This window comes from Montipora capricornis, chromosome 2 (genome assembly GCF_036669925.1).
Source record: "Montipora capricornis isolate CH-2021 chromosome 2, ASM3666992v2, whole genome shotgun sequence".
Taxonomy (NCBI): Eukaryota; Metazoa; Cnidaria; class Anthozoa; order Scleractinia; family Acroporidae; genus Montipora; species Montipora capricornis.
In genome coordinates, this window is record NC_090884.1 from 41,795,943 (window position 1) to 41,818,459 (window position 22,517).

At 41.6% G+C, this 22,517-nt stretch overlaps 1 protein-coding gene across 2 annotated transcripts in view; it reads right to left on the bottom strand.

Annotated features, from left to right (window-relative positions):
- LOC138022063 (ATP-binding cassette sub-family A member 2-like) overlaps positions 1 to 22,517 on the bottom strand; it is a 78,521-nt gene that overhangs the window by 10,397 nt on the left and 45,607 nt on the right. The window contains exons 18-37 of one of the 2 annotated variants that reach the window (XM_068869097.1): positions 21,827 to 21,907; positions 20,884 to 21,080; positions 19,656 to 19,925; positions 18,180 to 18,406; positions 17,344 to 17,386; positions 15,647 to 15,850; positions 14,406 to 15,144; positions 13,441 to 13,546; positions 11,701 to 11,812; positions 10,832 to 10,895; positions 10,010 to 10,184; positions 9,513 to 9,628; positions 8,992 to 9,139; positions 7,315 to 7,438; positions 5,626 to 5,758; positions 4,230 to 4,350; positions 3,325 to 3,396; positions 2,032 to 2,138; positions 536 to 677; positions 1 to 115 (exon numbers count right to left, since the gene is read on the bottom strand). The exon at positions 1 to 115 is cut by the window's left edge and continues 20 nt beyond it. In XM_068869097.1, the coding sequence (XP_068725198.1) occupies positions 1 to 115; positions 536 to 677; positions 2,032 to 2,138; positions 3,325 to 3,396; positions 4,230 to 4,350; positions 5,626 to 5,758; positions 7,315 to 7,438; positions 8,992 to 9,139; positions 9,513 to 9,628; positions 10,010 to 10,184; positions 10,832 to 10,895; positions 11,701 to 11,812; positions 13,441 to 13,546; positions 14,406 to 15,144; positions 15,647 to 15,850; positions 17,344 to 17,386; positions 18,180 to 18,406; positions 19,656 to 19,925; positions 20,884 to 21,080; positions 21,827 to 21,907 (3,296 nt within the window). The remainder of the gene's footprint in view (positions 116 to 535; positions 678 to 2,031; positions 2,139 to 3,324; positions 3,397 to 4,229; positions 4,351 to 5,625; positions 5,759 to 7,314; positions 7,439 to 8,991; positions 9,140 to 9,512; positions 9,629 to 10,009; positions 10,185 to 10,831; positions 10,896 to 11,700; positions 11,813 to 13,440; positions 13,547 to 14,405; positions 15,145 to 15,646; positions 15,851 to 17,343; positions 17,387 to 18,179; positions 18,407 to 19,655; positions 19,926 to 20,883; positions 21,081 to 21,826; positions 21,908 to 22,517) is intronic. The other variant, XM_068869093.1, reaches the window with a different exon arrangement.

Here is a 22,517-nt window from a genome sequence, read left to right on the forward strand (position 1 = left end):
TGCCGATCAACGCCATGGCCGTGGAAAGTTTACGTTTGTTGCCACCGCTGTAGGTTTTGCTTGGTTTGTTAGCGAAGCGGGACAGTGCAAGCTTCGAGGTTGCCCAGGATACAACCTAGTGACAAACAATGATAACAGACGCTTATAATTGCCATCTCACTTCTTGATACTACTGTCATATCCAGCAATTTAAGTTGCTTGGAAAGTACTCGGGAGAGGATACAGAAAGTAATTTTGCTTCTTCAAATCCGCCTTCTTTCAAAAAATTAATTCTTCCCTCCATCCTTAACGCACAGATTTCACGTAAAGGCGTATTTGACGTGTTTACTAGCAAAAAGAGCAGAGAAATGAAAGAAATTTGGAGAGGAATACTAATTATCTACCAACAAACGCTATTTCAACAGCGGTATGAGTCAACGGCATAAAGTTAACTGGTTAAGAGGTCAGAGGATAAACAATTCTGGGACACAATGGCATTTAGACGTTTGCACCGTGAAGTTCAAACTGGGTCTGATCACAGTTGGTGATAACTCACCTTATGTACTTCTTTCTCCGGGACCCCGCGAAGTCTTGCGTACAAAGAGAGTTGTTCATTGCCTGTTAGTTCATCTATAAGAGCGTCAAATTGAGGACAATATCCCATGCACTTGTGGACCTTTAGCATCTCAGATAAAATACTGCAATCACACCAAAAGACACATAAGTCATTTAATTTTTTTTCTCAATACGCGAGCGGGCGGAATTCTGCGAAATCCTGCAATCTGATTGGCTCTGGGAGCGGGTAGAATTTTTCTATCTTGCCCGCCAACCCGGGCGGAATCCTAGCCCTGGTTGCGAGAGGTTGTGTAATGACCTTAAATTTCCATTTTTTGACACCGAATCCGTTTACATAGAGAAGTAAGTGTTTCAAAACAGATTTTTATTGACATGAGGCGTGGAAATAGAATTCAAATAAAAATATTTCTCTTTGAAACGTTCAGTTGTTAAGTCGCTTTCTGCATTCGCTATCAAGCGCGATGCGAGTCAACAATTAAAAAAGTGATTTCAGACAGGAAGTGAGAGAGAGGGAAAACAACAAACAAGTCATTTACCAGCTAAGGGTCGGTCTGTATAGCGAATAGCTGTGACCTCGGTCTTGAAAAAGCTGCCCTCGGCCTACGGCCTTCGGCCTCCTGCAGCATTTTCAAGACCTCGGTCGAAGTTTTTCGCTATGCGGACCTCCGAGCTGGCAAAAAACATATATTTGTCTAGCGATTCTAAACAAAATCAATGGCACGTTTAGTTAACCTCGAACCCAGGGACATCGTTTTTCGAGGTATAAGAATTTTTTGATCCGATCATTACATTACCAATCAATGAGTGAAGTAATCATAAACCAAAGCAATTCGCTAATTACTTTCCACACTCAATTGAAAACCGCTCTATCTGTCGTTCTTTTTTTTAAATCCCCAGTCCCTTGCGTTAGAAATATGTTTTTGGGCTTCCGCCTCTGTTTCTGTTTGTTGATCACCATATGTTGGATAATTAATCAGTCGAGCTTGAATGAATACCAACCAAAGGAGTGCGTGAAGCGACCCCTTTACAGTGTATTTTCGTTTTAAGTATCTCATCTACAATAGATCTTTTCCACAGTGACGTCATCAAATTCTAAAATCAAAATCGCAAGGTGTTTTAAATTTGAAATTTATCTATAGGAGGTGAAGATGACCTAGTTTCCACTTCCATGACGTCTTTCGTTTCGAAAGTACAGCAATTGTCACCTTGCGTGACACCATGATACAAAGTTGTTTGGTTGAAAAAAATTGTCTATGCCCATGAATCTCAGCAGTCTGAGCGTTTCAAATGGGAAATGTGTTAATGGAAATGTGCTAAGAGAATTCCAGATGTTCGTGTTGATTTCTGGCCGCCATATTGGTGCACAATGGTGGTGCACCAACATGCATGGCGGCTCCATACAAAACTTGTTTGGATTTCCCCAGCCTTACATGTGTTGCTGCTGCGGATGCCTCCTATGAATGAATACCGTCTTACCTGTGAGAATTGAGGTACGCATTACCAGCAGACATGGAAGTGTCTCCAGTAAGCATCTTGAATGTACTGGTTTTCCCAGCTCCGTTGACACCCAGAAGACCAAAACACTGCGGGAAAGACGTCAAAAACCGAATTTACGATTATTGTTAAATTACTTGCCGAGCAATAACGAGTTCATAGTCCTGCATTCGCTGGCAAACTGGTGTTCCTATGAACCAGTGGCATGGACTGTTTTGCTCAGGAACGAGGGGCATTGCAGTCGTCGCCTTAGGAGTTTAAAAAAGACAGAACGAAGGGGTCTTATAGAAAAGGGAGTGTGCAAGCAATCTACAACTTACTTTGGTATGTTACGACATTTAGATCACCGAAGTCGTGAACGTTACTTGAGCAGTGACGAAAAAAACACTGAAAAATTCTGGCTTTCACGGGATTTAATCCCATGACCTCTATGATTCTGGTGCAGCCAGTGCTCTACAACCTGCGAACTCACAAAATGTCCAGTTCCCAGATAGCTTGATGGTTTAGGCCATTTTCGAGTTGCTGTTTGCCTCTGGTTCAAAACGAGTCTTGGTGCTCAACCATTCAAATGATAATGAGTGCCATTTGCATGAAAATACACCATTCTGGGAAAATCTCAGTCTGAATAGGCAGCTAAAACATGCGGAGCTCACTCTATCTTTTTAGCTACATTTATGTTTAAGTGTTAGTTTTCTGTAGTTTTTGGTGTTGTTGTTGTAATTTCCTTCCCGAGAGCACTTAAGTTTGTCTTTTCTTTTGCTACACTGTTTGCGCGCGCATTATTCAATTGTTTGCATTTAGTATTGTAATTGTAACGTTTACCGGTAATTCAAGATTCTAACGATAATGTAGTAACGTAAGTTCAAATTGTAACATTGACACAAATTCAAATTCGCACTTAACGAACACTTGCAACTGAAGATGATCGATCGAAACATGTCTTGTAAACTCAAAGTTGTTGTCCATTTTTTACGTACACCACTCATTTCCATTAGAATGGTTGTGCAGCAGGACTCCCTTTGAAACCGAGGCAAACAGCAACTCGGAAATGGGCTATTTGTAGAGCACTACAGCGGTCCCCACAGATTTTGGATTCAGATCGCACTGAATTTTACAGGCTTTCAAAAACGTTCATGAATGCGCCTTTCACATTTCGCACTTTCACTAAAATCTACCCTGGAAACAATAGCCTCCAGTATCGATTGTTTAAACTGCGATTTTAGTGCCGAACACCAACTGAGAAGAGAATGAAATTAAAGAAGCCATAACACTCACCTCTCCTTTCGGAACACCTAAGCACAATCTGTCAACTGCAAGGTGTTTGCCTCTTTTCCTCGAGTAGTAAACCTACAACCGGAATAAAACAAGACTTAAATTGTCGGAAGGAACGGGATGTCGGAAACCCACTGTCCCATATCGGTGAAGAAGCGGCTCAGGACGGACACAGCCTTTACAAGGACTGGTTCTCTTGCATGATTATTTGCGCTTGAATCTTCTCCACAAGTCAAAAGTCAGCTTTCTAATTTCCGGTCTACTCTGGTCAATTTAAGGCTGGTTTACACATACGACACAAGCATAAGCATAAGCAGAATACGCAGGCGCATTAAAGGCCCACCTTCAACCGACAGACATCGCGTGACGTGGAACAATTTTCATATACGAAAATCCCGCCAAAACTGAAATTCATCCAATCAGATTGCCACGATAAGTAATGCGAATTTCCATATCGAAAACAAAGGGTCGAAAAACCTGTTGGTTGAAAGTGGGCCTTTAACTTGTTGTTAATTAGTGTCTCTTGTTCACATGAAAGGTACCAATTATCAAAACGCTACTGCACCTGCATATGTTGCTTGTGCTTATGCTTGCGTCGTATGTGAAACCAGCCTTTACAGTCCTCCATGGACCAGCTCCCCAGGAGGTCCAGTAGCTCAATGGGTAGAGCATCCACCCGGTGTTACGGAGGTCCTGGGTTCAAGATGGGACTGGGTTTTTTCCGTTCGCCTTTCGCTCGTTGCCAAGCAACTACTTTCCCTTATTTTCACCATCGATCTCAGCTTATTGCTACAAAATTTCCGTACGTCAAAAACCGATCGACCCAGCACCACAGTCAGTTTCTTTACAAACTGACCTAATATTAATAGCCATCATATAGCTCATCATTTATAACTTGTAAAAGTTACCTTTGTTAGGTTCTCGATCCTTACAAGGTCCCCTCTGGCGCCTCCGCTAAGAACCCTTTCTTTCTCAGCTGTTACATCTTCGTCCTCTGAATCAACAGGCTCCTTAGATAAGTGCGTGCGTCTGTGAAATGGAGCCAATCATTAATATGGAGTAATGTTGCCCACAGAAAATCTTTGGCTTCTAGAGATGTGCTCTTAACATTTATCACATAAGGGGCAAAATTACCGAATTCTGATTGCCTGAGACGGAGGGCATATTTTTTCTTACTCACGAGGGCACTTTCAGTAATCAAGAGGGCATGGTTACTTGATCCTGATTGCTTAAAAGTTGCTTATCCAGAGCAATCGAAGTTACGAGAGAATCTTCTTCCAGATTCTGACTCTGATTAAACTGCTTTTTGTCCACATGTAAAATACCATTTAATTGAATTAAGCGCTATTTATCATGACAGCATCGATTCATTGAATTGAACTTCAACCGAATGAAAGCATGTTGAGTTGATTGCCATTTGTCTCGGCACTGGAGGGGCTTCTTTTGCCCTTTATGTGATAAACATGTAATCGCAATGTGACCTCGTGCAATTAAGGATTAATTTCACTTGTATTTTCAAAGTTTTCCGAATTGCCCGAGTCGCGAATTTTGTGAAAACTTTGAAAATACAAGTGAAATTAATCCTTCATTGCCCCTGGGCCTCTGCCGGCGATTGCATATACTAAGAGTTTAAGTTTGAAAAAAAGGAAGAAAACTAAAACGGCCCAGCAGACAAGTAAAAATCCAAAACCACTTCCGCGCAATTAACAAAAACGTTTATCCCTAAATAAGAGATGGGGTTAAGAGGATATCCGAGGATGACCATTTGCTTTATGACCATAGACCTTATTCATAAATGGCGGTCACATTTATAGTTCTTTTGTCCACGTGCAAATTAGCCTACCAAGCCTCATTTTAGAGCAACAATTCTTTTCAATTCACTGTAGGGTATCGAGGCTTGGTAGGCTAATTTGCTCTTCGACAAAAGAATTATAAATTGACCGCCATTTATGAATAAGGTCTATAAAGTCATTGAAACAATTTACCTTCATACTCTGTCGGTACTAGTTTTTTTCAATAAATTGATCATTCCTCACCTCGAGAGCGTTTTCAATTACTTTACATAAAACAAACGTAACTATTTAATTTGGTCGATAACAGCAGTCCACAGAATTACATCAGCCAATCAGCAAAACGAAAAGAAAATGCAACCCACTGCCTGTTAGGGTGGCAAAATGCATGCGAGCAAGTCACTTTTGTGCTTTTCTCTGACTGGCTGAAAATTGTGGCGTGACATTTTTAAAGGCCAATCACTGAGCACTACATTCGACACAATTGAAAACTACTCTATGGAAAAAGAGTTACCTCGGCTTGATAAAAAATCTGAACTCAATCAGAACAGTGAACAAAAAGAAAATTACACCCTCCACAGCCATGCACACCAGGTTACGAGTTGTCAACTCCCATTCAAACGGATCGCGAATCTTGCCGTATTCACCTAAAGACAAACAAACGAATCGCTAACCATCAGGAAAGAAACTAATTACCAGAATTGTTATCTTCGTGTGACCTGCAACAAATTTCTGCTTATCATTATGGACAAAAATCAGCCATGTCAAAGTTGTTGAGCGACGTTTCAATGGCGCCACGTCATAAATATCATGCCAATAAAATTACTAAGTCGACGAGATATATACATATACATATGCATGAAGGAGGCGTGAAAATATTAAGGTTGGGTTGAAGCAAAATAAAATAAATATATTGTAATGTCAAGAGTTTGGCACGAACGGAATCTGACAATCGAGCTTTGTGGGGTATTTTTTTAGAATCGTAAAATGTTTCACCAAAGGCTTGTGTTATTGGAAATATCATTATGGGACACGAGAGTGATCCATAAATCAAGATAGCAAAGAAAAGAAACACGACGACGGGTTCCTAAGTGACTCTGGATAGCATTTTCATGGGAAATTGTTTCTTTTTCGACAATGGAGCATCTCCGAGTTCATTTCACCCTCTTTTTCAAAGGAAATAATTCTAGCGTGGTGTATTTTTTGCAGAACAAAGCTTATTTCGTTTCATCAACACAAATATGAAAATAATTACTACTGATCACAAATATTTGAGACTTGAACTGCCTTTCTTAGAACTTGAGTCTAAAAGGAACTGGGAAAACTGGCCATTGCGCATCGGGTAATACACCAATATATCGGACTTAAGCTTGCGTAGCTGTCGGTATTGTTGACACAAGAAACAAATTAACGAGCGGCGAAGCCGCGCGGAGAATGGGAAGGGGCGCATTTCACAGCGCCCCTCCCATTCTCCAGGCGGCTTCGCCGCTCGTTAATTTGCTTCTCGCGCCAACAATACCGCAAGCCGTGCAGGCTAATCGGACTTTTGACTTTGTTTTTAATACGAATATTCAAAGTGGAGTTTAAAGTGCGTGGGCCAGAATCGGAACGTCAGTAGCTCATGACTAGGAGAGTACAACTTCGTTGTATTTGTGGAACGGTGTTTTTACAGACCGAGTTATTTTTAGATTGATTTTCCCGCGAAACCAGACCTTTCGAGCTAGTCGCAAGTCTTGTACGAGAAATTCTTATCCATGGGATTGAGAATGGTCACTCGTGCAAGCCAAATCGTATTTAAGAACTCGTCCAAAAAATAGCTTGATCTGTGAAAATGCCGTCAAATAAGCCTAGTATTGGAGTATAGACCTAGCATCGGCCTGGTATTAGCGTAGAACTGCTCTCGTATTGTCCTAGTATCGGCCTAGTATTGGCCCAGTATTGGCCTAGTATTAGTATCGGAGTTGTAGGCTCCTGGAACTAAGGTAGTGAGATTGACGATCAGGGGTCGGTTGTTCGAAGCTTGGTTAGCGCTAACCGTTGGTTAAGAGGTATCAAAACCTATAGGTTTCCATGGTATTTAACGCTGGTCAGCGCTAACCATGCTTCGAGCAACCCGGCCCAGGCATGGGCCTACTCCACCTCCAACACAAAAAAAACAACAAAAAAAACTTTTCTGCACAAAAACAAAGATTGAAAACTATACCTATTTGAGTGTAGTATTCTGTGAGGTACTGATTATTAGCGAGGTCCATAAGACCATGCCCCAAGCAATAGTTTGGAAATCCAAGGTTTATAATTCTCAAAGCATCGTATATTTTGGTTAGAACCTAAAAAAGGAAAAAAAGACTTGATCAAGAACCAATATAATAAAGATGCCGTTGAGATCTCTACAACCAATGCACAAAGAAAGCCGGAATACAAGCAGGTCGTGTCATTGCAGAAGAGGACGATTTGTCAAGCTTTACCTGAGATTACGGCAGGCGCGATGGCCTCATGGTTAGTGTGCTCGACTCCGGAGCGAGTGGTCCGGGTGCGGGTCCTGGCCGGGGACATTAGGGCCGTTTATACGAGAGAAAATAAGCCGCGGCTAACTCTGGCCGCGGCTTACGTAAGCCGCGAAAGGAACTATTTATACGAGTATAAACTCCCAGGCCAGGATAAGCCGTGGCTTGAGAAAGCCGTGAACGTGGATTTTGTACCATTTATACGGGGTGTTCGCGGCTTACGTAAGCCGCGGCCAGAGTTAGCCGCGGCTTATTTTCTCTCGTATAAACGGCCCTAATGTGTTGTGTTCTTGGGCAAGACACTTTACTCCCACGGTGCTTCTCTTCACCCAGGTGTATAAATGGGTACCGGTGTAATGCTGGGGGTAACCCTGCGATGGACTAGCATCCCATCCAGGGGGGAGTTAAAAATACTCCTAGTCGTTTAATGCTACGGAAACCGGATATAAGCACCGGCGTGTTGGGTCATTGGCTCGGAAAGCGCTTACCCCTTACGTGAGATCACAGCTTTGTCAATGTTCACGGCCTGATTTGAACTAAAGCTGTGTTGGCTAGGGCTTAATCTTTTACGTTACCATTTTAGTCAATCTCCACTTATCAATAGCGCTCATTTTGCTTCCGCCTTTGGGGTTACAATCTCACCTCGGCTGAAAGTGATATGACAAAAAAACTACGGAGAAGTCTCGGCTTGTTTTTGTTGTTGCCTCGCAGATAGGAAACAAGTTGCTTGGCGACTAAGGTCATTAAGTTCATTACACCTTTAACATCAATAGTTGCATTTGAACATTTGTAGGCGCTTGATTTTGAAGATCCCACAGACTAGCAGGACACATTGTTCATTCAGAACCTAGAGAGACGACCTAGTTGTAGCAACCCACTGGTTCTAGTAGCTCAATGGGTCGAGCATCCGATCGGAGTTACTGAGTTTCGAACCTACCAAAGACTCTGATTTTTTCTTTTCCACCCTGGTCAGAGTTTTTCTTTGTCCTTGTGTGGGCCCATTTCCATTAGTAGGGCTAACGCCCACATGGTTCATATGGGGTAGAAAACTAGCACTTCACATTACACTCTAATCAGTTAAGTCTGATTTTTTTTTAGTTGTCCTTTCGCCCGGCCCGTCCCCAAGCAGCTAGTTTACTATCCTTCCCACGGGCATATTACACCTTAACCAACTATAGTCTCGGATATTCAAACAAACAAGCACGTTTCGACAAATTTGTCACATACCATATCCCACACTACGCCAGAAAACACGTTGGCTCGTGTGTACAACGCTTTATTTCTTGGAAATACTGAGCTGAATACCCTGGACCGCGAATGGTTGGTTGTAAATTAGCTAAACAAAATAAGTCAAAATATGGAATTTCACGTCATACCACATCGTCCGGAAAGAGTTGCAAGATGAAGGTAGTGACGGTGGCAGTGACTCCGAAAAACATATTGACCACGATCATAAACACATAGGCCGAACTTGCTTCACTGAACAAAAACGCTCCAGGGTACATGACAGGGGTGATGGACCACCTGCAAAAGAAGGTTAGTGAAAATGAAAACGTCCGATATCGATTTCAGGTCGAGTCAAGAAAAAAATTAGCGCATGATTTAACTCTGCTGTCGTGCTGTGGAAAAAAAGTCCCTTTTCTTCGCTTTTGCACTACTTCTCTTAGTGACTGACTGAAAAATGTCGCAGCATATTCTTAGCCAATCAAAACCAACTGTGGTTTGCTGGCCTGTTTTTTCCTGCACTTCGCGCCGGATGCATCATTTACTTTGCGTTGTGTGATTGGCCCATCGATTTCTCTTAGTCCGCCAGCTTTCGGTTTAACATCGCATAATCGGTTGACACGAGATAAAGCAACTTTGTCAAGTACGAGGAGATAAAACAGCACTGACTTACCCGTAGAGCAAAAACAGGCAGACAACAGCTGGAAAGTTGGTGTCAGAGGAGTAGGCAGGCACATTAAACCATCGCAGTAGAGCGATGCAGGCACAGGCTGGAATCAAGTAGTTACACTGAAGGGAGAGAAACACAAGCATAAACGAATAGAATGAGGTGTATTTGATGCCTTCTCAAAATAATAGTTCGACAACTGAAGATTTCAGTTCTGAGAACGCGCAGTAACTAATATTTTGTCCTCCAAACCTAATACACGTGCGCAATACAAAAAATCGAACTCGCTTTTCAATCTAAGGCCCTCAACTAACCCTAAGGTTACTTCTTGTCAACACCGTTTGACGCCGACTATTTTACTCAAGCCCCTGTCTTCCTACTTGTAAATGGTTATATTATATTATATTTTTTCCAGTTATTTTTGTCTGTTGTGTCCAACTTGCACTAAAATAGTTTCTATTTGGCTGAGCGAAACAAAGGGAATAGAAAAAGGAATGGCTTACCACATCCCATGCATAGTTCGAAAGCCAGTAGATAACGGGATCCACACCACTGACAAACTGAAGATGTTTGGCTTTTGACGCTCGCTCGGTGACAAGAAACACGACAAAGCTGGCTGGTACAAAGGACATAGCTATGATGACAAATATGGCGATCACAAGGTCTGTTCCTTGACGCCTAAGAGCAAATAAAAAAGACAGTATTAATCACGTTTTCAGGAACTCAATACCTTCAAAAAATCATACCCCCCCCCCCCCCCCCCATCCCCGCAGAGGAGGCATCATTGTAGCCTGCGCTTATATAGAGTTGCAGTGATATAGTATTACATATGTAGTGTGTGTTACTTGAAAAATGCAAGCGCGAACGGAATAATCGGGAAATGATGACGTTTTCACATTAAATGCCCGCAAGTAATTCTTGGGTAATTATGACGTAGAAGAAAATGGCCGAAGAACAAGAGATCACGTGAACATAATTGTGGAAAAACATCTTGCCCTTTGTCACGGTGCGTCATACGTTTATACAAGGTCCGTACTGCCACGACTTCGGGCCAGTTTATCAACCAATGAGAAGGATCACCAAAATCAATCGCGACTTCCACGCGCAATTCTTCCCGCGCTTTGAGCAAGTTACACGGAATTGCTACGAATTTGGATTGGTTCATTTGCGCTGTTTGCACCTGCTGTGATTGGTCAAAATAATTACTTTCAGTTGGTATTTGCTTTACTACACTCGATTGAAAACGGCTCTATACCACTGGTCAAGAGGAAACTGAGCCCATCATGGCGCCGATGTTCCCAATAAAGACATATCTCTTCACTTACATATATCTGACTGACAATTGGTTCTCGTCGGTTTTATTAAAGGGGTGATTAAATACTGTTATACCTGCCGAAAGAGATGAAGAACAAACACAATTAGTAAAATCTTTCTAACACTTAAAAAGCATTAAACTCTAGACAATGACAAAGTCCTGACGGGGAAGAACGTTAACCATTCACATTCCAAGTCGACTCGACTGTTTCGAGTAGCGAGCATAAAGAAGCGAGACCGTTAAAATGTCCCTTAACCCCAAAATATTTTTTTCGCTAAAATGAATCTTTGCACCTGTTCGAGACGCATTGCGGCCATTTTTTCCTTTTTCTAACAAATCCTGCCATTTTATAGGTTTCGGAAGTTGCGAAAATCCAAGCATCGGTTGTTCACGACCGAATGAGAAGGGGAGTGGGTCTATTCCTGTTTTTACGTCACAATCTACTTTTGCATGCATTTTTACAAAGAGAAATGTAAATCAGTTTGTGACGTAAAAACAGGAATAGAACCACTCCCCTTCTAACTCGGTCGTGAACAAAAGATGCTTCGATTTTCGCAACTTTCGTAGCCTCTAAACTGGCAGGATTTGTTAGAAAAAGGAAAAAAAAGCCGCGATGCGTTTCGAACAGGTGCAAAGCTTCATTTTAGCGAAAAAAATATTTTGGGGTTATGGGCATTTTAAGTTAAAAATTCCGAATTTTTAACTTAAAATGCCCATAACCCCAAAATATAAACAAATCGGTCACTTTGGCAAAGTGACCGATTTGTTTATAAATCGTTTGATTAAGCGGTTAGCTTTGGAGAGGAAAAATAACGCAAATTAATAAGATCTACTCGCAGACATTAACTTTGTACAATCAGTGTGTATGACGGATCATACCATAGGCTGCTGGATTCCCCTTCTCCTTTGACAGAGAGGCACGGAGAATTGCATTGTTCATGACATTTAAGTAGGTTGGTAAAGCGTGGTAACCTTTACTGTTGTACCAAGCCTAAAATGAGAAAGAAGAATCGTTAAAGCTCTTGACAGGGGATAAAACGAACTCCATCACCAACAACAAACGTACTTCGGAGCGATACGTTCTCGTTTTTTCAAACGTTCCCCACCTGGTTAGTGGAAAGAACAGTAGCGAAAAAGTCTTTTGGGAATTTGATTATATTAATATGCAAAAATAGAGGTACATTTTTCTATTGTTTTGGCACCAACATGGCCGTCTTATCACGTGAGTGCAATAAAAGAATACAAGGACAGTCGAGCAAATGCACGTGACGTCACCTTCATGACATTACATCAAACCAAATGGCTTCGCTGAAGCAACACGTTTTCGTGTCCGCAGTAGAATGAATAAGCTGTATTGACAACTACAGAAAAAGCTGAATTATCTCTTTTTCTGAAAGGAACTGAAGTAGGTATCGTAGATTAGAATTAGGGACGACGGGATAGAGCTGATCAATGTATAATGGGATCGATTCCCGGACTTGTCATCATACGCAGGTCTTTGTTGGTTCTCTACTCTCTTCCGAGAGGTTTTTCTACAGGTACTCCGGTTCTCCCCTCTCGTCAAAACTCAGATTTTTATTTGATTTGCTCTGCATTACGCCTGATTTATATCAATCAATCAGTACCTGGGGGTGTAGGGATGGCGCAGTGGTGAGAGCACTTACCTCCCACCAATCTGCCCCGGGTTCGATTCCCAGACTCGGCGTCATATGTGGGCTGAGTTTGTTGGTTCTTTACTCTGCACCGAGGTTTTCTCCGGGTACTGTGGTTCCCCCACCTCCCTTCAAAAACCAACATTTGACTTGATTCGCATTGATTGTTAATGTCTCCAATTAGCGCTCCAGCGCTAGAACGACTAGACACTGAAGTAAGTTACTTTCTTTTCTAACCAATTAATGGCGCATTGGTGCTGGGATATGTAACTTCGACATTTATAGGGATAAGAAAAATTAAGAATTTTTTTATTCGTTTACGAAGTCCTTCCACTGCAACACATAATTGACTCGAATTGACCTGCTCTTCGGTGTGCTCGAGCACAAATGACGTCACAGAAGTCCACGTTGCAGCCACATTGATCAACAGAATGCTATCCGAAGTCTGGTTTTCGTCAGATTCGAGTCCTCGGGATGCAATTAAACGAGCATATGATAGTCAATGAAAACTGAAGCAAGCCTTTTAGATGCAACAGGCCCTTTACATAACCGTGTCACGTGACCTTGTCAATCATAAAAAATGGTCGTGGTACAAAGTAGACGCCAGAAATGGAAAGAGCGTGATGAAATTAGTCAGAGTGCCAATTTTGAGGCCACTGACATTTATGTGAGAGATTTTTCAGTAATTTTAATGTTTAAAAATTTACTGAGATTTACATGGCAAACAGCTGCTGCATGGCAAAGCTTGGCATCCAAGCATTAAAATCACTGTAAAATCTCTCTCATAAATGTCAGTGGTCTCAAAATTGGCACTCTTACTAATTTCACCACGTTCTTTCCATTTCTGACATCTATTTTCTACCAGCACCATTTTTTATAATTGAGAAGGTCACGCGACACGGTCCTGAAAGGGCCTATTTTTCCTCTTCACATGCGACCCAAAACACAACTGACTCTACTGACAAACCTTAACGGCTTCCCTGATAGCCAATCGTCTGACAGACGGTATTTTCACTTTGTCGAGTTTCTGAGGCACCCAACTAACGACTTCACCAAAGGACAAGGCCCCATACCTGGAAGTTATAATAGCATTTTATTATAAAACGTAGCGCATGAAGCGAATTGCGTAATTACATTACATTAGAATAAACCTAGTAAAATTACAACTTGTCAACTTGATGTGGACAGTGCATTACATTTTATAATTACTTTGAATTTGTATTTTTCACATTTTTAAATCACTCCGAATTTACAGCCTGCAACTTCGAAATGATAAAAAGTTTACTACACATAATTAATAATGTTGGAAAATATCCAGCTAGAGACCATGAGCTTTAAAGCACATGTGGGGGAAGAAACTTTTCTTAAAGCGCTCTGTTTTATATTTCATCAGGAATGTATTTTACTATAGACAGAGATAACATAAATAATAGGACGGAATGAACGAATGCCCGAAAGGGCATCATCTAAGACGGATCAAAGGACAAACCTGACCGTACTGACGAGCCAGTTTGAGAGTTGCTATTCTTTCGTCGAAAGAAGAGCTTAGCGAGTGCAGTGCTCGAGGAATTATCCCCAGCCAAAACATTGATGATGACATTTGTCTCGAAGATGTGATGACGTTTTAGGATCTTGGTCAGTGGCACATAAAACTGTGGGCAACTGCTCCGCGTTACGTGCCCAAATTTTTCACGAGGTCGCGGTGTACAGACGAAATGGTCATATTGTTGCTTTGCAACGCATGCGCTTGATTAGTGGTGTTATGATCGGCCCGCTGAATTACTGAACTGTCAAAGTATTTACCTAGATTTTGGTTTGACGAAAGTCGATTAACGACCATTCGTTTGTACCATGATATTGGAGATCATTTTGAAATGTATTTTCCGCAAGACTAAGATCATGCATGCACATAAGAAAGATAACAATACAAACCTGTGAAGCTTAAATGTTTGTGTGGTATACAACAGATACTTCGAGATATTCCTGCCAGTAATGTTCCGCAGTGTGTCCCTTGTAATGGTAACTAATGGTAACGGGAGTGGCCCCGCTGCACCCCTGTCACACACATAGGCAGTCTTGTTACGTGAGCATCGACACCCTCTACCAGTGTCCTTGTGAGTTATCGAGTGAGATATGTTGGAACTGTTCGAGAAAATATACGGCAAATGCCAATTTGAAGGATTCAAGTAATCGTTTGACAGTTCATTGACGGAAGACGAACAGGACTGGCTAAACATCTGCGCCAGTTGCTCCTTCGAAGGTCTCTCTCCTAAACTCTGTTTTGTCGCGTTGATTGACCGTACAGATCGAAGGCAACATGTTGCACCCACTCCAGAGGGCAGAGTCAGGGTTTTGTCAAGTCGAGACGCCAAGTGGTTGACTCCTTTCGCCTCGTTTGCAAACGGGATGTAGTTTGGCCGCGGAAACATGGACGGAGACAGTTCCAGAGGGGTTTGGTCAGGTGACTTTGGGAATGACAGAGCCATAGTCATGGCAATAGCAATAAAAATGGCGGGTAGAAGGATTTGAGAAATGACCCCTTTGAAGTTGCGTCGAGCATGATGGAATCGTTTCAACACCAAAGCATAAAACTGTTGCATTTTCAGACGAAAACCAGCCAGCGTGTGAGTGCTAACGCCTTGAAATGCTGCGTTTAATGGTGTCTGATCGCCTGTAAAAAACAATGGCTGATGGTGTTAGTTTGTAAAGAAAGTGTGATGCTGCGTTGCTGCGTACTTGAAGAGAGGAAATGCGGTAATATCAGCTGAGTTGATGAAAGGAAATCAACCAACGCAGAGCGAATGAAAATTTGACGGTGGGCTCGAAACGTTCACTTTCTTATTTCCCGGCGCCAGTCAATTAACTTTCATCAACTGAGACAAGACCAAAGTTCACACAAAAAAGGTTACATGAATTATTGCAAGCTTCATGAGCAGAAAAATTAAACAAATACTGAAATGAACGGATAAACAGATGAATGGACCTAAAAACAAACAAAAAAGGAACAAATACATAGAATCATAACAACTTTGCTGCTTCATGGAAAGCAGAATAACCCAGCTCCAAGTAAATGTCTTTGCTGAAAACAAGGTTAACACATCTTGGAAACTGGCAACTGCCTGTTTCACGTCACTTATCAAAGCTGGCTAGTCAATGGAAGTTACATCACCTACCATCTTGAAAGCTAGCCTCTTCTTGTATCTCCGGAGATAACAGCCGTTCCCTTGTGTCATACCGACCACTTGACAGATCCTTCAGTTCCAATTCTCTTCCTGCCATTAGATCCAGGTTCCACTCGTCATCCTGTTCCCCGCTGACCCCAGAGCTTGGGGAATCACCAGGGTTCGAGGAGCTTTCAAAGTTTGATGAGTTGACTTCTAATGTGGAGTGCGAGCAAAGAAGAGAAACATTTAATTAAATCTCTCAGATAGCATGCGCGCTATGATTGGCTAATTTACCGGGCTATATTCTACAGTACGGTCCACAACATGTAAGTTTGGAATTTTGATTCAAAATTTTCAAGAATGTTTTTTTTTGATGTTATGTGAAACAAACTTGTGAAACTCTGGGAACCTTGCAAGCAACTACTTCAAAAAAGCCTATATGATTTATCCGTCTTTCATATTTGTACGCATAGGCCACGGGCCATAAATCAACAGAAAAAAAACTCGGTCCGTAACTTACGGTACGGACCTCGAACTCGGATAGTAAGAGGTATTTGATGGAACAAAATGGCATATTTGGGCATATAAATCTGAGATATGTAGTTGTAGATTGTATTTTGTGCCAAAAAACTAGAAAAAAACAAGATGATAAAATCCGAATTTGTCATTTCCGGAGGAAATCAACGCCACTTTAAGGTTGCCAGTTCTTTCCATTCTTGTTTCGCCCGGTTTTTTTTTAATCCTGAGCTAGAGAACGAAGTAATAATTGAAATCTGAATGTATAGCAAAGTACATGAAATAGACGAACTCCACTTTTACAGTCATCATCAGTTCCTTCTCCCCGTATGGAGAATAGGGCCGGCCACTTTTACAGTACGTGCCTTTTTATTACTAATTATTTTTGTTTCATTGGTGTAGACTATCCAATAGGCCATTTTCGAAATATCAATATTCAACTTGATAGTGAGGCAGAGAGGACAAACACAATAGAAACAATTTGCAATGAATGTGAAAGATATTAACATATCACCCACTTTCCTTTGTCCTTGTCCTCTAAACTTCTCTTTCAAGCTGAATTTTAATATGTCGAAAGTAGCCTATTAGAAGCTGTTGATGGGTTGTCTTGGTGTCTGATTGGCTATTAAGTGTACACTTGAAGATATATCTACCGGTAAATTGTAAGAGGTCTTACTTGTAATGAGAACCCATGAGGTCCACATTTTAGTGTTTGTCCTTGTACGGAAATGGGCCCACAGATAGAAAAATGATTGATCAGGAGCATGTAAAAATATACATTCAAAATTAAACTGAACCTGAAACTGAACTGTACTGCTGTAGTAATGAATGAACTACAGAGCCAAGCAAGAACAGGATAAAGGCGTAAGAACAACTTCAACATTTACAGAGAAACCTGGAAAAAAAACTTGGGGCTTGAAAAGGAATCGAGTTCACGACCACGTGATTACTCCGCACTCTGCTATACTCACTGAGCTATCAGGTGAACTCGGTCAACATCGAGTTCGTATAGTTTCTAGTCAAAGAGGGTAAATACAGGAAGGTGAATAGCAGAAACTTCAAAGGCAGGATTCCACCTCACTAACGAATACCCTAAGCCAGTGTTTCACCGCGAATTCAAAATGTGGAAAGGGGAAATCAATAATATGATGACAGAAATTTTGCCAAGTAAAAACTGTATAAACTCCAACCTGAGTCGTCTCGAGATGCAACATCAGTTACCTTGAGGAAAACCTGAAAGAAAATAATTTGAATCTATGAAAAAAGGGGCACGAATGTCAAAAAGGGCAAGATTAAGCGGGTTGCGCGTAGGCAGTTAAAAAAGAAATGTCGCCCAAGGCGTTTGAAGCTTATTTAACTCGATCTCGACACTGGCATTTCGATAATCGTTTAATATCACCTCGCTTTAAATTTACGATTATCATCATTATTTTACAACTATGAACGTCTGAGTGAAAAGGAATGCTCGGAACTGAAACTGTGCCTTTTTAAATACAATCAAGTCAGTGTCTAGACAGGGGACTCCATTCTGTGGCTAAACCTTCAATAAGACTCAGTAAGAATTTTAGACAGCAAACGTGACACAACGAGAAACATTTTAAAATCAGGGCTTAAGCTTAGCCACTGTTGAGATGTGATTCTACACCACATGACCAGAAATAGCTGACAATGAAAAATCCCGGTATCTTGCTCTTTCGAGAAGTTGTTCCTAAAAGCTAGAGCTCCGAATTCAAATTCATTTCCGGCGTTTTTTTTTCTCTTTTTACTCTGTTCAGCCGTTGGGCTTGCTTTGAGTAGAGTTAGAGTTGCCAAATCAAATTCCTGGCACGGCTCATACCACTTCATTAGGCTAACTCTAGTGACTACTCGACAGAGGCGATACTTATTAACCTAGTCGAAATTCCGTAGTTTCGTGCATTAGGTGTCATGTGCATCCCAATGAAATGATTGAGGAAAAAATTCCTTCCCTTATCTCTCGCTCCTGCGAACCAAAATTGAGAACTTGCTCAGCAAAATAGTTTCTTACCTCTTCTAGGGCAGTGTCTGTCAGTCCAAAGCTATCAATCCCCAATTCACTTTTTTTCTGCTCCAGATCACTAAAGAATCTTTCAAAGCCTCCTCGTTTCACGGAGTTATCAGGGAGAATAAATGTTAGTTCCTGTTGCGTGTTCTGCTGTAACTCGGCAGCTTGAACGTGAGATCTGATGAAGTTCGTCACCTTTTTCACATGGTCCTCGCTGTTGTTTCTATGATCTAAAAATTAGTCATCATGAATTCACAATTTGTACAATGCACTAAGGTGAATATGAAAACAGCTCAAACCAAACACTCAAATGCGCAGCAATCGCTGCAATAGTGAACTTGTGATTGGAGTATGAGAACGACTACGAGTGTGAGTTTTCTGTACTGGGCACGAGCATTGCGTTCAAAGAACAAGAATTTTCGAAATGCGTGTTCTCAGAACTGAGAACTCGTATTCGTAGTTGTCCTCGAACTCCAATCTGAAGGTCGATAATGAAACCAGCGCGCGATTTTTATGTGCACGTGAGCGAAAGAAGAAAATTCGCACACCCATAGGAACTCACGCTTTCAAGCAAAGCCAGAGAACACATGGAGGTCACTATCTGTACGACTACAAGAGCCTAAGACCGGAAACGCAAAACTTGCACCCCTAATTTGAGTGACTGACTTCTCAAGCCAAGTCATCTTTGGATTGCCACTTCCTGTACTAATTCAAAAGTTAATTTATGTACATGTGATGCAATCATACACAACAATTGACGAAGTTGACAACACCCGGCGAAAGTCTCTGCTTTAGGCGGCAATCGGAGACAACTGTTGACACATTGACCTTTTCGACCCTCTATTCCGTAATTTTTAACTCTTTTGTCCTTGCTACGCTACCCAATGGACCATTTTCGAATTTTCACCGCTGGACTGGGTCTAGCATGAAATGGAGGCTAATGCAGATTTGCCCGCATTAGCCTCCATTTCAAGCTAGATCCAGTCCAGCCGTGAGAATTCGAAAACGGTCTATTTTCCCCCTCCCACCAAACAATTTTGTGTCGTAATTGACCGAAGCGGAAAATACCATAATACTCTTTGTTTGTCCCCCCGCTTCAAAAAAAATTGCATAAGCATTGCTTCCAGTTTCTCTTGGGACTTACAATGTTACCAAGAGAAAACAAAAACAACGCTTATTCAAAATTTGGAGGGACAAACAAAGAGTATATTGATCTTTGACTACAAACGGGCAACATTGAGTTGGGGAAGGGACTCTTGGAAAATTTTTTGCGCGTTTCAAATAGCCCTGTTATTTTACGCATAACAATTGCTGCTCAGACACAATGTGTCAACTCATTTTGACGCCGATTGGAGTCAAGGAACGAAGATCTCTTGGAGAAAAAATCATTCCTCTTCCCGATACTAATTACTATCACTGAAATTTCTGAACAGGACTCGCTTTCGAAATGAGGCTACATTGTACATGAAAGTGACTCACTAGGCTTAAGTGTATTATTGAACGACATCACCCCTGAAGTTTCCAGCCCCTGGCTTGATCCCGTGGGTGGCACGTGAATATTTACCATGGACCCTTGGGGAGTTCTATCGCGTTTTTTCACCAGAGTGAGGTGGTACCCGTCTCCAAAATGGCTCTTCAAGAATAGCGGTGAGCCAACACAGCGCAGCTTCCCGTTTGAAACAATGGCAATGCGGTCTCCAAGTAGATCAGCTTCGTCCATAAAATGCGTGGACAGCAAGATAGTTCGGCCTACAGTTGCAATAAGAACATTAGCTTGGTCAGGTCAATCCATGAAATCGCGCCTAACAAGGTAACCATTAGCTTTGAGGCCACCACCTCCAAAAGTGACACAGGCCATGTTAGAGTACAAAACAAAAGCAGGATGTCGCTCGCGTTTTGCATAATATTAGAGTCAAATTCCCGAAAGACTCTTTCGCAATTGTTCACAACACCAACATGTCCGCCAATAACGTCTGTTGCAAGCCGAGACGTACTTCATTTATAATATGAATGGAACAATATTCTGATGCTATGCTTTCCAAAGCAGACTTAACAGAATGAACTAGGAGAGCAGGTGTTAGGAATATACGTTCTTTAGAGAAAACGGTGCACGGAAAACAGAAATGTCGAACTGAACTGGGGTTCAAAGTATTCTGTACATTGATTCTACTATGGCAAATAAGGAAGGTAGTCTGGTTTCTTCTGAATGCACCCTCAAAATGCACTTTTGAACCATTTCATTCGCCATAGAGAACATGTGGAAATTAAAACAGAAAAGGAACTTGAAGTTTTCTGCAGGAAGAGTATATGATCGTTGATAAATCAGAAACTGTGTCGAGGCCCTTTCAAACGGTAATCCGGATTTCGTCCAATCAAAAGGCCTGAGATTTGAGCAAACACATCGGAAATTACAAATTATCTAAATTTTATCCGTCAATGATAAACGGGCACACTTCGAGCGCTACCAACAGGGCAAGCCCCAATTTACCTAGGTGGGTCACAAATTCGAATGCTCTGCCACCGAATAACAGAAGTTCGTGGACATTAGTCTTTGATTAACCCAGTTCACGTAACAATCCTCGTGCCATTCTGAAAAGTCAAAGGTCAAATGGTGGCATATCTACGATGATAGTAAGAGTGACAGTAACTTTTAAAATAGTAAATAAGCGACAGGCTAAGAAGCAAGTAAATCTACATCTGTGGTCACCTTTCTTGTATTTAATTAGCAGGTCCCATATGGCCCTCCGAGCGTAAGGATCCACACCAGCAGTGGGCTCGTCTAAGATCACTGTTCTCGAGCCCGCTGCAAAGGCCATCGCAACCGAGAGCTTTCGCTTCATGCCGCCACTCAGGGTCTCCACTGCGCAGTGCCGTTTAGTGGGAAGACCTACGTCCATTACGAGCCTATCAAAAAAATGTCAATATTTTCAAGACGTCTGGGACGGTTGCTGGAAGCTTGGTTAGCGCTAACCTTTGGTTAACAGGTATCAAAACCTATAGGTTTCCATGGCATTTAACGCTGGTTAGTGCTAATCATGCTTCGAGAAATCCGGGCCTGTTTGTCAACGTAGCTAGGTGGAAAGGGTAAATATCCAAGTCAATTCCAAATTTTCAGTTGCACTGTACAAATAAAGCTGCTGTTTCCAGTCGGAGAAACAAAACAGAATCGTAAAATGAAAATTTGCTTAAATAAGTGTGTGCGGGTCTTGGAGATCTGCACCTGCCTGAGGCGAACTTAAGTTACTGCAGCTGCGAGGTGTACAGGGAGAAGATACTTCCAATCAATTTCTTGCGCTTGCACTTTCTCAGTGGTCGTCCTTACGACAAATGATGATTAGTGACGATCGCAGCCCAAAATTTCTCCTTCTGCCTCAAGTGGAGAGAAATCTGGAAAGGAGTTCTCTGAGGCAATTTGCCAATATTGAAGGTTTGCAAAGGTATGACGCTATGGCGGCCATATTATCCACCACCGTAAGCAGCCATTTGCTATAGACCGAATGCATAAATGGCGGCCAAAAAATGTCTTCTTTTCTTTATTTGCTAATTAGACTCACTAGCCTTGCACCATTATGCATTCGGTCTATTTGCATGCATACTGACGGACATATCATAACAGGATTGAAAGCAAGCAAAAGAGCAAGATTACTCACTGATCCATCTCTCTCTTCACATCACTTTCTGGCATTCCTTTCATTCGCGCGTAAAACCATAAATGCTCATCCACGGTCAGCCTATAATGCAGAAAAATGTGAAGATAAAGTCTCGGTTCACAGGGGAGCTTACGCGACGAGAACATCTAAAGAAAATGTAATGAGCAGTCCAGGATAGCACAGATCATATGGTACAAGAAAACGAATTGGAAGGCTCACGCAATAATAATTAACTCGCGCTTCATGACGGAGAACTCATAGGTAAAAAAATCAGCATTATTTTGCTGATGGAATTTTCAACAGCGTTGTTGAGGGGAAGAGGATAGTAAACTCTCAGCCAATGTGTAAGGGATTTTTTCTTGCAAAAGCACTTTAAAAAAGAACTGTAAACATCCTTAGGGCCGCGTGCTTGCCACAGGAGCATGATGTTATTCGAAGACCTCAAATGTCTTGCACAAGGTGCGCGGCTTTTATACGAATCAGAAAAATGCAGATATATGGATTCATTAATATTTCCCAAATGACATATTCGATGGCGTTGACAACGTTCTCGTGTTTAAATTCTCCCCAGCGCGACATATTAAATATAGTTTGAATAACTTTGAAAATTTCCTTGAAAAGGCGACACCGAGCTACTACAGAGATCACCACCCTACAGTGTAGCTCCCAAGAAAAAAAAATTACTAAAAAT